At 36.4% G+C, this 14,848-nt stretch overlaps 1 protein-coding gene across 9 annotated transcripts in view; it reads left to right on the forward strand.

The window, feature by feature from the left end:
• PHKB (phosphorylase kinase regulatory subunit beta) overlaps positions 1-14,848 on the forward strand; it is a 240,712-nt gene that overhangs the window by 10,789 nt on the left and 215,075 nt on the right. For 2 of the 9 annotated variants that reach the window (XM_032255592.1, XM_032255598.1), the window contains exon 1: positions 1,984-2,485. The exons of 6 other annotated variants lie outside the window; for them this stretch is intronic. In XM_032255592.1, the coding sequence (XP_032111483.1) occupies positions 2,338-2,485 (148 nt within the window). In that variant the 5' untranslated portion in view covers positions 1,984-2,337. Of the gene's footprint in view, positions 1-1,979; positions 2,486-14,848 lie in introns of those variants that run through there. One more of the 9 variants, XM_032255601.1, reaches the window with a different exon arrangement.

Here is a 14,848-nt window from a genome sequence, read left to right on the forward strand (position 1 = left end):
AAAAAAAAAAAAAAAAAAAAAAAAATAGACTGGAAGGTGACAAAAAGGCAGGGAGCAACCTCATGGCAGAAGCTGTGTGTCATATATCTTTAACACCTGGCACCATGCTAGGTGCATAGGAACACCCAATCTGTGTTTAATAGTGAATGGCTGTCAAGGCACAGATACCAAGTATATCATCATTCTGGATTCAGAAGATGTGGCCACCTTGATTAAGCATTAGAACCAACACATCTTTGACTCAATAAAATCACTTTTGGAAGAGTATTCATGTGGCCCATTTCCTGTTAAATGGGAGAATAAACTTAGCTTTAGAAAGTGAGTTAATATATTCAGTCAGAGGTATAAATGGTAGGTAAGTTCTAATGCATAATCAAGGTGCATATATACAAATACATTTAGAATGGATTTGTAGAAACTATACAATTAGGACATATCTTTTATGGTTTAGGGACACATCTATTTTCAAATACCTAATTAGAAAACAACTGCCAGGCGCAGTGGCTCACACCTGTAATCATAGCACTTCAAGAGGCCAAGGGAGGCGGATTGCTTTAGCCCCATCTGAGACCAGCTTGGGCAACATGACAAGACCGTCTCTACAAAAAATACAAAAATTAGCCAGTCGTGGTGGTGGTGCCTGGGATGGCTGCTTGGAGGTTGTGGTGGGAGGGATCGCTTAAGTGTGAAAGGTTGAGGCTGCAGTGAGCTGAGATCACACCACTGCGCTCCAGCCTGGGTGACAGAGTGAGACCGTGTCTCAAAAATAAATAAAAAGAAAATAAGTAATAGAAAATTGTAACTACGTATGTTATGTACTTAGTCTTGAAAATGCTTTCTGATGGTTCATTGTAGCTTTCTAGGATGTGTGGGTTTGTTTTATTTTCTGAGACAGTGTCTCACTGTGTCACCCAGGCTGCAGTGGAGTACAGTGGCACTGTCACAGCTCACCGGAGCCCCAGTCTCCTGTGCTCAAGCATTCCCATCTACTGGAACTATTCCCTTCTGCTGGGACTGTGCCTGGCTAATTTTTTGTTTTGTTTTGTTTTCATTTTTGTGAAGACAATGCCTCACTCTTTTGCCCAGGCTGGTCTGGAACTCTTGGGCTCAAGCGCTCCTCCCACCTCTGCCTCCCAAAGTACTGGGATTCTAGGTGTGAGCCACCGCATCTGGCCTCAATGATGTATTTTTAATACATTCATAATTATTCTCATTTTTTTCTCATTAGGCCTTGGCTGTCTTAATTAATGGTTTTTAAAAGATGAAAAAATTGTTGCTTTTTTTTATTTTATTATTTGTTATCTTTTTCTTATAGACTTTATTAGTTTATTTTACCAACGGTCATATCATTATGTATTAGTCCATTAAAAAAGTATTATTCTTTATATTTAACTTCTTGGTTTTATAGCTTTCTTTTCTTTCAGTTTATATTTCACAAATTTTCTTGAGGATTTTGGTTTGTATAGATGACAGATGTGGTATCTAAACATTAGGTGACTTCCAACAGTCATAGTGAGAGTTTTTAAATGTTATTTTTAATTGACAAATAGTAATTGTATATATTTACAGAGTACAATATAATGTTTTGATATATGGTTACAACGCCAGATGATTAAATCAGGTTTATTAACAATCTGGCCCCTCACATACTTACTACTTTTTTGTAATAAAAACATTTAAAATCTACTCTTTTTTTTTTTTTTGAGACAGAGTCTTGCTCTGTCGCCCAGGCTGGAGTGCAGTGGCACAATCTTGGCTCATTGCAACCTCCACCTCTCAAGTTAAAGTGATTCTTCTGCCTCAGCCTCCCAAGTAGCTGGGACTACACGTGTGTACCACCACGTCTGGCTATTTTTTGTATTTTTAGTAGAGACAGGGTTTCACCATATTGGCCAGGCTAGTCTTGAACTCCTGACCTCGTCCTCTGTTCACCTTGGCCTCCCAAAATGCTGGGATTACAGGTGTGAGCCACTGCACCTGGCCTAAAATGTACTCTTTTAGCCGTTTTGAAATATATAATGCCTTATGATTATAGCCCCCATTCTGTGCAGTAGGTCACTGAAGCTTATGCCTCCCATCCAACTGAAACTTCATATCCTGAGTCAACATTTGAGAATCTCATGTAATAATTGAAATTTGTCATTTTTATAGGTTCTGATATGTTTCATGTCACATATATGCTCTTATTTTCAAATATACATCATTGATTTTTCTTTTGTCATATAACATCTTTTAAAAGTTTATTGTTTTACTCCCTTTGTATCAATAGCCTCACACTGTTTACGTGGCCCTCCCTTTTGGCCATTTAAGATTCAAGTCTTGTAGCTCAGGATTGAAATGGGCACTGGCCATAGAGACAAACACTTATGCTATTGTTTGGATTATAGATCAAGTCTTATTGCTAAAGCTGTGGAGACTAGGAAGGACAGACACACAGTCTGGAATTGGGCAGCTGAGCTGTGGATAGTTCCTCATCATATTCCTGGTGTGTTTTGAAACTATACTCATTAGGTGCTTAACTTGTATTATTTATTATATTTCTGTCTTCCTCCAATAGTTAAACCAGGGAAGTATTTTCTATATATTAAAAAAAATGCAATTACATTTACATTGTACATTAACTTTGGTTACATTAACTTTGTAAGCTTGCTTGTAAATATCTAATGATTGATTAGTTATAAATCAGCAGTATGTCAAAAAGAATTAACTTAGCTTGTGACTTCAGTCAGTGGACTATTTTATTTTATTTTATTTTATTTTATTTTATTTTATTTTATTTATTTTTGAGATGATTTGCTCTGGTTGCCCAGGGTGGGGTGCAGTGGTGCAATCTTGGCTCACTGCAACCTCTGCCTCCTGGGTTCAAGCGATTCTCCTGCCTCAGCCTTCGAAGTAGCTGGGATTACAGGCATGCGCCACCACGCCTGGCCAATTTTGTATTTTTAGTAGAGACGGGATTTCACCATTGTTTGTCAGGCTCCTCTCAAACTCCTTACTTCAGATAATCTACCCACCTCTGCCTTCCAAAGTGCTGGGATTACAGGTGTGAGCCACCATACCTGGATGGACTATTTTCTTCATGGGGACTATTTTTTTCAGCTTGCAGAACAGCTTATTGTTTATTTTTTATAATTCACTTCTAAACTTTTAACGACTTCTGATTTAGGATGATTTCTGTCCCATCTTTTTTTTTCCTACCTCCTAAATATGTTTTGTCATGAATTGCCATCTGTGTAACTAAATGGCAGTTGTGCAAGTCTAACTCTTCAAAAATTAAAGATAAGAGACTAAACCGTTAAATTTACTGTGATCTTTGATTTTAAATGTTTTGATATAAGCGTTCACCGATATATTTTGAAGATGGAAGTTTGGCACATCTCAAGCTGTAGCATGCTTTTTCTTTTTTCTCTGTCTCTGAAACTTGACCATAGATATGGATGTCTTAATAGAGGCAGCCTTACTATTTCCTCTCTCCTTAAGCAAAAACAATATATTTAATAAATTTTGAATAACAGAGCATTCTGTGGCTAAATGATTCCAAAGTGGGTATCACTCTTAGGCTTTGGCAGTTTGATGCTATAGATTTGATTAGGGGACTTCATCTGGAAACTTCTAGTGAGAAACTTGGATGGAACTCTAGAGAAAATGCACTATGTATCATAAGGCTTTGCTAAATATGGAAATAGAACCATGCCCCATTTGGTGACATTACTCTTTAGCAAACTACCGTGCTTGCACATAACATTTAAAATATACTAATTAAACAACTTTATTTGGTAATATGGTAAGCATTGATAGAGAGTGTTAATCATGTCTATTGATGTTCTTCCTGCTTTGAGAGTTTTCCTGTTCAAATTGAGCCCCTTTTAAGTGTGGCTTATATAAACGTGTTTATTTTATTTTTAGAGTCAGGATCTTCCTCTGTCTCCCAGGCTGGAATGTAGTCGTGCAATCATAGCTCATTGCATCCTTGAACTCCTGGGCTCAAGTGATCTTCTTGCCTCAGCCTCCTGAGTAGCTGAAACTACAGGCATGCACCACCATGCCAAGCTAATTTTTTTTTCTTTTTATGAGATGGGGTCTTGCTGTGTTGCCCAGGCTAGTCTCGAGCTCCTGTCCTCAAGCAATCCTCCCTTCTTAGCTTCCCAAAGTGCTGGGATTATATCAGTGAGCCTTGATTTTAAAATGTAAGGCCTTAACTTTCATTTGTGTTAAGCAGATTTTATGTAGTCCACTGATAGAGTAGTTTCCATGTTAAATATCTTTAATATAGAGGTGTTTAAAATACAAGCATGTTTTCTTATGTACTTCTGAGGGAAATTATTTTTGCTTTGTGGAATCTTTTTATATGAATTTCTCTCTACCCATTCAGAGATCCTCTTGTTTGGTTATGTTATCTTTCTTTTGTATGTGGAAATACATAATGAAGCTCAATTAATTTGTTATACCAACTTTATTTAGCTTTGATAATAATCATTTGCTCAATGATCTCAAGGATAGCTGAGACCTATACCAAATATAAGTCCTACTTAGGTTTTAAAATTCTACCTTTTAAATATTTCTTGAATATTTCCTCCTTTGTGCAATACTGCTGTGACTTTCTTAATTCAAGGGACTTGAATGATTGTTTTGACCCAAACTAGACTTTTATGCCCAGGGCTTACTCCCTTGTCTAGCAGTCCTTTGCTCTGCCGACAGATATGTCTTCTAGAGTTTGGATCATATGATGCCACAGTGGCTCTTCAGTATCTAAAGCATAAAATGCAAACCTGGAAACTGCTGTTCAGCATCCTCCCTATTAGACTTCTGGATACCTGTCCAACCTCCTGTCCTTCTCACATTCTCTGCTGCAGTGTTATTAATGTACCTGCAGTGCCAAGATGGGCGACTCTCTTTCTGGCTTCTGCACCTTTATCATGAAGTTCCTTCTGTATTAAATAGCCTTTCTCTATAAGCTTGGTGCACTCCATAATCTTTTATTCTGCTCCAATGATCTCTTGTTTTTACATATTTTTTGACAACTCCCTTCTCTGCATTTCAGGTTTCAATTAATTGCTCTACTGGTTCCCATGGCATTTTATACATGCTTCTTTTGGCTCTGATGCCACTGCATCGCTATTAGATAATTATACATCTTTTTTCTTTACTAGGCTATGAAATCCTTCAGGTTAGGGACAAGATCTGTCACAGCTGTATATAGCCTCCTGATACAAGACTTGGTGCTGGGGACTCAGTGTTGAAGAAGTATACAAGTTGAATAAATTAATTAATCATGTTAGAAGCATTAGTACAATTTTGGTTCAGAATGAGCTTTCCAACACTATATGTTGTCTAATAATTTAAACTTTTTACTTGGTGAATAAAATTTGGTTTATTTATTTTCCTGCAGGTTTTGAATAAGAACATATTTTCATAGTAAAAAAAAAAAAAAAATCCTCTACTGGTCAAGTCCAAAAAGGTTCAAAATTCACACTCATAAAATAAATGTAATAAATAAAACAAAAGAGTGACCTAGGTTTTTAATAGCCTTATGACTTGGTGAAAGCACTTTTGATTTTCCTGTTAAACTATGTCCAGCATCTCCAAGGCCAAGCATGGCTCTGACTGCTTTTGCCCCTTGTGTACAAACTTTGAGCTATTCCTGTATACTGATTTTTTCTTTCCCTGAAGGAAAAATGGAAGAAATAGCATAGATTATTCATCTACATTGTAATCCAAATGTAAATCATCAGTAGCATGTTTATTCCTTCATGCATAGGATGGGTCAGTTCTATTTAATAGGCCTGGTTTGTCACAGTGTAAACTTTACCTAAGATACCGAGGAATTTGAACTTTCCATTTAAATTTCAGGAATTTGGTAAAGAAAGAGTAAAATGGTATACTCTTAAATAAAATAATGAAAAGTAAGCTTCCTAAATCTTGCCATCTAGACTAAGTTTCAGAATAAGAAGTGATATAATATCTATTTCTGGAAAAGTCTTAAACATAATGCTAAATAATGCACTAGAGAAAAAATCTGTTTTTACCTTACACCTCTTTAGAGCAGAGTCTAGCAATTATGTATTTAATTTACAGGATGAAAGTTCTTTTTATTCTTGTGAACTGTAGCTGTCTTCTAATATGGTATTGAAATGGAAATAGAAGGAAGTGAAATCTAGGTAAAGGACAGATGTGTCAGGTAATATGACAACTGGAATTGTTCATTTACATGGCTGACATGGACAGAGTGCATCGATCAATACCAGAATTGCTTAGAAACCTCTTCATATTTTGGGGAAAATTGTCATTAAAGCAGTGTTTCTAATTTAAATGTTACCTTGGAACCAGGTTATATATTGCTGCGAACATGTATTATTTTTATAACAAGAAATAAAATTTTTGAGAGAAGACCTGAAAGGATGACTGTATTCTCATTTTTCTTTTCTTTCTTTTTCTTTCTTTCCTGTTTTTTTTTTTTTTTTGCTTTAACCAAAAGAAACAAAATGTATTTCAATGTTTAAATCCTAGGTCTTCTGCTTGCTAGCAGTGTGACCTTTATTAAGTTACTAAACCTCATTTTAAAAAAATCTTTAGAATGGTAGTAATAGTACCATTATTATTAGAAGAGTTTTTGTGAGGATTAAATGAAATCATACCTATAAAGCTCTCAACCCAGTACTTTGCGTATGGTAAATGCTCTAATATTGTTAGTTCTTATTAGGATGCAGATAATGATACTATAATGATATTCTTCTTAACCTTTTTGGGCTCTTTGGTTAAAATTAAATTTATGTGCATGTTGCATATTGACAGCACTTACTAAGCATGGTGTTCTGGGTACACTGGTGAATTATAGTCGCTTAAAGCAATGTCCTTGTCCAGAACAAACATACCAAAATAATGAATGTATTTTAAAAATATCAGATCCCTGAATAGGGTCTGGGGATCTTGGTTTTGGTGTTGGTTTTGCTCTTAACAAGCTCTGCATTCTTGAGCAAGTTGTGAATTTCTTCCATGAAATAAGGGACTTAGACCAGGTAATCGTTAATATTTTTTTCTGCTTCAAAATATTATGGCACTCAATCATTGACTATCAGGGGAGTTAGGAGAAAGTACTTATAGGGTTTTAGTGCCGAGGCTGGGTGATTTCAAGGTAGATCTTGCAAGATGGAGAACTGACTGTGATTGTGCAGAGTTGAGTTGATGAGATAATAGCTTTGGATTTGTCAGTACGGTGATGCAAAGATCTTAAAGGAAGCCTTGATGAATAAGATGTTAGTTTTGATATTTAAGCTGATTCAGTTGGTTCATGGTCTTACTTTGTAGGGATTGTACAGTTGGATTTTCCTAAGACAACAAAGCTGCTATTTAATTTTGATCTCTGTTAACTTCAACATCCCACACCTTCTCTTCTTCCCTCCCCTCTTCTCTCTCATTTTTTTAAAATAAGATAGCAGCGCTACCACTGTAGAGCCCTGGATCTACTTAAATGCAGATCTAATTCAGCAGGTCTGGGATAGCGCTTGAGAGACTGCCATTCTAACAAGCTCCCAGGTGAGGCCTTTGCTGCTTTTGGATGGCCTGCACTTTGAGGGGCAGAAGTCTTATCTACTGTATAGCACCATATTTGTTGAGCCGCAGTCCTTTGTAAGAGTCACATCCTCGACTCTTCTCTGTCTTTTAATTTAGATTGCAGATCTTGGGCTCTGAATTACGTATCCTCATGTTCCCAAATCGAACTTAGTCTTTAAATTAATATGTCATTATCTACATCCCTGATTCCCTTCGGGCATAACCCCACAGTTCCTGCGCGTGATCCATGGCTATTTCTGCAGCTTCCTTTCACTGGTACGGCACTCTGCTTCTGTCAGTTTGCTGGTCTACTCCAGGTTGTGACTTTTGGCCTGGATTTACCTGGCCTAGATCCTTTTACTCATCTGAGCCCCTTTCAGGGCCTCCATGTTTGCTGTACATTGCTAGATACATTAAAATTTCCAACCACTGCCCTCGGAAATGGGTATATATGTACATCTCCTGTCTCATCTGTTTATCATACATGATTACAGTAATTGGTAGTCTCTTATGTGTCCTGGGGATCATGTAGTCCTCCTTTCAGTAGGAAGCGCTACTTCGGGATGTAATGACTGCCTCCATTTTCAGAGGGTTACCTAACCAATTGAATGGAAGTGAGAGGTATAACTGGTTAGCACTGGAAGTTAAGCTGATTTCCCCGAGTTCAATTTATTTTTCTGCAAGTGTATCTTTGAGAAACTGATGTGCTAATTGCTCAAAGGCCTTTATGGAGGCTCTTGCTGGTGGTGGTGGGATTGGGTTCCTTCCCGCCTCTTTCATATTGCATGCAGCTTATCATTTAAAGGAAAATAATACTATTAAACACTGGCTTTAGAAGTTCTTTTTTCCCTAGGTATCCTTGTCAGATTCGACAGTATTATGGAATGGCCATAAAAATAGGGGTAGGTGCTTCAAGTAATATAATATGATTTTCTTTGAAAAGTAGAGGAAAGAGCAAGCAGTCTTTAACTACAAAAAAATGACAAGTTCAAGGCTGATTTCCATTGTAGTTTCATGTTACAGAAGTAGTTTAGTTTCATTTGCTGTAGTATAAGCTGAGTAACTTAAATATCCATTGTCATAACTCCAGTTTTCATTTCAACTTTTTGCTACAATAAAATCCTTATAACTAAATTATAATGCAAATTAAAGTACAGCAGAATTTTAATAGGCATAGTGTTCACCCATAGTCACATTCTTTCAGTTTTGCACTCATAAAAAAACTAATAGTCCATAAAAATACGGTAAAGTTAAGCGACACTTAGAATAGACATGAAAAATTTTTAAGCCAAACTAGGTGGTCTGAGTAGCATATTGCATGTTGAATTAGAACTTAAAGAATGCCTATTATAGCTTTCCAGTTCTGTAATTTTAAATGTATTTATTAGAAAGTAGATTAATTTACATTTTGACATCTTCATTATAATGTAGGTATGACAACTTCATACTCATTCTATACTTGTCTGTGAGATATTTGATTTCACTCCCAAGGGTCCTGAGTTTGCTTTGTCTCTCAGAGAGACAGCTTGCTTTTTGGGATGTTTGACAGCTGGCTCTAGTTAGGCATGATTGTTGTTAGTGACTTTTGGTGAAATTAAGATTAGCTCTGAATAGTTATGCTTCAGAAATAATCATTTTTGGTTATAAAATTTTTCTTGAAAACTTATTAGCATCACTTCTGTGTAGCACAGGGTCATATTTTATTGGAGCTTTTATCCCTCATCTAACATGATTAATGCTCTTCCCTCCAGCATGGCTAGAAAAAGTGGTAATCCTGGTTTTCTGCTGCTCCTGCTCATAATCACTAAACTACCTGTAGCAGCTCAAAGCTGCTTTAACATCACATTTATTTCACTTGTTTGTCTTTTTCTATTTCATAAAAATTACTGATTATTTAATTTGCTGATTTAAAACATCACTATGTGGACCATCGATTCTTGCACTGTTCAAAAGGATTCTGACATTAACCTGACAAAGCCAATTAATCCAGAATTCCTTGTTTTCCTACTTTGTAACCCAGTCCTGTCCTAAGTGCTGAAGTAGATGACAAAATTTAAGGCAAGGAAGAGAAAACAATTTGTATTTAATATGCACTGTGCATTGCTTTACTTAAAATATTTCACTTAAGCCTCACAACAACCCTGTGAGGTTAATTTTCACCACTTTTCAGATGAGAAGGCCTAGCTCAGAGAGAGCCCAAGTCGTGAAATTTGCAAAGTGATATAGCTGTGATTGTAGTCCAGTTCTTCCTGTTTTCAAAACCCTTGTTGTTTCCACGACCTTTTAGCTATGAAGACAGTCTCCCCTCCAGGAGTTTGTTGATACCCTGAGGGCCTGGGGTAGGCGATGACAGACCTCTCTTTTACTTGATTTAACATTGGGTTTAACCTTATTCACTAAAGAATGAAAGTTGGCTTGTGAAAAATGTGACTTAGATTCCATATGAAAAAGTTTGGTCAGTTACTGATTATATTATAGGTAGGTCTTTGCAAGGCACTTCCTCACACAGATTCTCAGGACAGCATTAAAGCAAATCTCTGAAGTCTAAGGGTTGTACGTTAAGTATAGTGTAGAAAAGGCTAATGCCATCTCTGCCCTGTTTCACTTAGCCAATGAATGAAACTTCACTGCCTTTCAGTTGGAAGAAAATTAACTAGCATTCATTACTTACAAATGATACTGTCCTTCAGAATTATGTCTAGTTTTATTCTGGTTTTTATTTACAGTCAGCTTACTTTGCTAATTTATAGTTTATTGTGATTTTTTTCTGCTAACCTTCAAGACTTCCCATATTCATTTTAATTATACAGATTATATCTATGCAATTTCTAATTGTAGTAATAACATTCATATTAAATGTACTGCTTAATTTTGCCAAGACAAGAATATAGAACAGGCTTCATCAAAGTGCAAATGAAAAATGGAAATGGTTTGGGTCTATTTTTCAAAATGCTGAATAACTTGAAAGTATTATTTCTGTAGGACTTGTGTAGAATAATGTATGACACAGTAAAATGCCTATTATCACATCTTTACCACTGTAATAACAGAAGACATAATAAAATTAAATACCTTTTTTTTTGTGACAGGGTCTGACATTATCACCCAGACTACAGTGCAGTGATCTTTGCTCTCTGCAACCTCCGCCTCCCGGGCTCAAATGATTCTTATACCTCGGGTTCCCACGTAGCTGGGATTAGAGGCACGCACCACCATGCCGCACTAAATTTTGTGTTTTTAGGAGAGATGGGGTTTTGCCATCTTAACCAGGCTAGTCTCGAGATCCTGGGTTCAAATGGCTTGCCCACCTGGGCCTCCCAAAGTACAGGGATTACAGGTGTGAACCACCACCTCTGGCCTATTAAATATTTTCTTTCCTTTTCTTTTCTTTCTTTTTTTTTTTTTTTTTTTTTTTTTTTAAGATGGAGTCTTACTCTGTTGCCCAGGTTGGAGTACAGTAGCATGATTTCAGCTCACTGCAACCTCCGTCTCCCGGGTTCAAGCAATTCTCCTGCCTCAGCCTCCAGAGTAGCTGGGACTACAGGCACAAGCACGTGCCACCACACCCAGCTAATTTTCTGCTTTCAGTAGAGACAGGGTTTTACCTTTTTTTTAAGAGGGAGTCTTACTCTGTTACCTTGGCTGGAGTGCAGTGACACAATCTTGGCTCACTACAACCTCCACCTCTTGGGTTCAAGTGATTCTCGTGCCTCAGCCTTCTGAGTAGCTGGGAATACAGGTGCCCCCCACCATTCCCAGCTAAATTTTGCATTTTTAGTAGAGATGGGGTTTCACCATGTTCTGGTCTCGAACTCCTGACCTTAGGTGCTCCACCTGCCTGGGCCTCTAAAAGTAGTGGAATTATAGGCATGTGCCACCACACCCAGCTCTTTCTTTAAAGATTTAGAGTCGTGTATAGTGACATTCTTTTCCCCTTCTTATAATTCAGTTAACATAATGAACTAAAACTCTGTCATTTAAGGCTTACACGTTTGAAATTTAAAATTTTTACTTGTAGTATAAGTATGGAATAATGACCCTGAGTTTCTCTTGAGAAATCTTATTATATGTTCAGATTAGTGTTATTCTCTATAAAGTGATCCACTTGTAAGGCTACATACATTTATTCTGGTGGTGCTGTCATTGCTCAAATCATTTTTTAATAATCTCTTTTTATTTCATTCACATCTCCCTTTATAAGCAATAGAATAACAGAACATAAGAGTATAAAATAGAACACACCAAAGGAAGAGAACAACTGAACTACTTTATAGTTACAGTTAAGGTTATTGATGAGTGAGTCTTACTTCACTTCATCTGCCCTGATTAATCACCTTGTTCATTGTGGCTGAGTCACGGTAACTTTTGGCAAGGTTTAGACATCAGAGTATAGTGATTTCATTTTGTTCAGTAAATACTTATTAATCACTCACTATATGCCAGGCACTGTTGGCACTGGGGTTACTTCAGTAACTTCAGTGGTTATTTATTGTTCTCAATGGCAGAATAAAACAATTGCCATTGAGAACAATAAATAACCACTTCTCAATGCACTGTTTCCTAAAAAGGAGTTCCAAAAACATTTTAGAAAGATTAGAAATGTTGGAATACAGCTCTGACCTCACAGAAATCATACAAAATCATAGTATATTATGGCAATGTACTATAAATAAGAAAGGAAAATGAAATACTTAATTGAGTGATTGCTATTCATAAGGTCAACACATGAAACGTCAACCAGGTTTAATATCCTTAAAGAGATTTTATAGGCCATGCTCCTCTAAAGGTCACTGGAAGAACTTAATACCTTTTTATTAAAAATAAAATGGGAATGGTGGAATGGCCTTTTCACATCTTATTTGGATAAGTTGAATAGGCAAATTTTACTTCCTTTTTATGAAGTTGTATTATTTCATATTTGCCATTTCATACCTTACATGTGAAATATGTTTCTTACCCATCATGGAGAAATGTAGACTTGAAATCTTGAGGGCTCAAATGAAATGTAATAAATAGGAGTTGTTAGGTAAAAGTACATATATATGTATGTATACATATACAGATAATTTTGGAGCAATCTCCTGTTTAAAGCAGAAAATGAAAGCAAGGATCAAGGGCTCAACAATTCTCAGTGAAGCATTTTTTTGTGAGGTTTTATGATGTAAGGAAAAGTGCACATATACAGTTTGTCTTCACAGAGCCCTGTTTTCAAATTCAGACTGCCATTTAATAACTTCTCTATGCTTCCATTTGGTATGACAGAGCTGTGATACCAGTCTCACAGCTTTGTCAGGATGAAGAAATGGAATAATATATATAAACTACCTTAATGCAATGCCTAAGTAGTTAGGCATTCAAATTTCCTGTTTCCATTTAAAAAATTGCACAAGTAGTAAATGCATATAATTTCATATAATATTTTTACAATCAGAACTATAAAGAGTAAAAATCACAGTCCTTTCCCTAGTGCTAATCATTTTTAACAATGTGGTGTGTATCCTTACAGGCGTTTTAAAGTACTTAGTTGTCTATATATGCATATACATGTCAAACCTTATACGTATATAGTTATTGTTGCTTAGCTTTGCAATACCTATGATCATGCTAAACATGTTTTGTTCTATAACATTTTTCTTCCACACTGTGTTTATTTAATCTTTCATAATACAAATAGAGCTACCTTCTTCCTTAAACTGTTTTAAGATACTTCATTGAATGAAGGTGTCATCATTTATTTATTTATTCCTCTATTGATGGCACATTTATTCCATAATGTTTTAAATTTCTGTGCATGGTGGAACTATGCAGAAAATAAATCATGATTTAAGTTTTATTTTGTTCTCACGGAGGTATCAATGACCTTGAAGATGCTTACAGTGCTGTATCTATGTATAGTGTATTCAAATCTTTTTAACTATAGAAGTTAAGATGCATCCCTTCTAAAGTGAGGAGGACAAATTTTTCAACTTGTCTAATCATGAAAATCTTGCTGAGGAGGTGGAACTACATCATTAAATCAGAGAATGTGGGTTGGACAGTAGCAGGAGATAGGGTAGACTGTGAGAATAAATTTGCAAACTGGTCATCAAAAGTTTCCTGAAACACTGCTTCCAGGTCAGAGTTTCATACGTAGCAGAGCAATTCCTTCACTGCTTTCTTTGGTTAGTTTGTATTTATTTATTTATTTATTTATTTATTTATTTATTTAGAGATAGAGTCTCACTCTGTCGCCAGGCTGGAGTTCAGGTGCGTAATCTCTGCTCACTGCAACCTCTGCCTCTTGGGCTCAAGCGATCCTCCGACCTCAGCCTCCTGAGTAGCTGGGACTATAAGTGCATACCAGCACACCTGGCTGATTTTTAATTTTTTTTGTAGAGGTGGGATTTCACCATGTTGCCAAGGTTGACCTGGAACTCCTGGGCTCAAATGATCCTCTGGCCTTGGCATCCCAAAGTGCTGGGATTACAGGCATGAGCCACTATGCCTGGTCCCTCACCATTTTTCGTTGAAAGTCAGTGGTTGACACAAGATTAAAAAAAAAAAAAAAAAAAAGTAGTAAGAGGAAAAATAAAGTTTCCTGAAACATATTTTCATCAGCTTCGCTACTTTTTCTTCCTTCCTACTAAACATTTACTGCCTCCTACCATGTACTAGATATTGTTCCTGTCATTGATCGTCTTCCAAAGTAGTATGGAAAATAACACATTAATCAAATGGTGAATATAAAATGTATTGTGTTCACTTTTGATAAACAAGCACTGTGATTAAGGATGCAGAAGATAGAACAATTAACTCTGCTGTAGGAATTAAAGAAGGCCTCCCCCATCATGTGGATTACTCAATTCAGTCCATAATTATTTACTGAGAACCTCCTATGTGCCAGCATTAGGGATACGACATTGAGAATATATTGGAGGGACCTGTCCTTTCTCTGGTTTGTATCAGTGAAGGAGTAAATGGGAATTGTAAGAAGAAATTATTGCCTGAAGATGATGTAATTTAAATTTCAAAATTACTTGAAAATATATTGTATCTTGTATAGATGAGTCATAGGACAAATGTATGGACTCTTGTTCATACATGAGTATGATGTATGAATTATGATGCTTGCTGTCTCAGCAGCTCAAATATTAATGTCTTAATAATTTACTGGAAGCCGCAGATGTGGTTTGCTGATAGATTGTATGTTCATGTACAATTCTCTTTCCTCTGCTCTCCCATGCTTACCCTGTCTGCAACCTACCTACCCTCCTCACCCTCCTGTGTGCATGTGAGTACTGGGAATATGGAACTGTGG

The sequence above is a fragment of the Sapajus apella genome, unplaced genomic scaffold, assembly GCF_009761245.1.
Source record: "Sapajus apella isolate SASKATOON/1434 unplaced genomic scaffold, GSC_monkey_1.0 scaffold90, whole genome shotgun sequence".
In the NCBI taxonomy this organism is placed as follows: domain Eukaryota; kingdom Metazoa; phylum Chordata; class Mammalia; order Primates; family Cebidae; genus Sapajus; species Sapajus apella.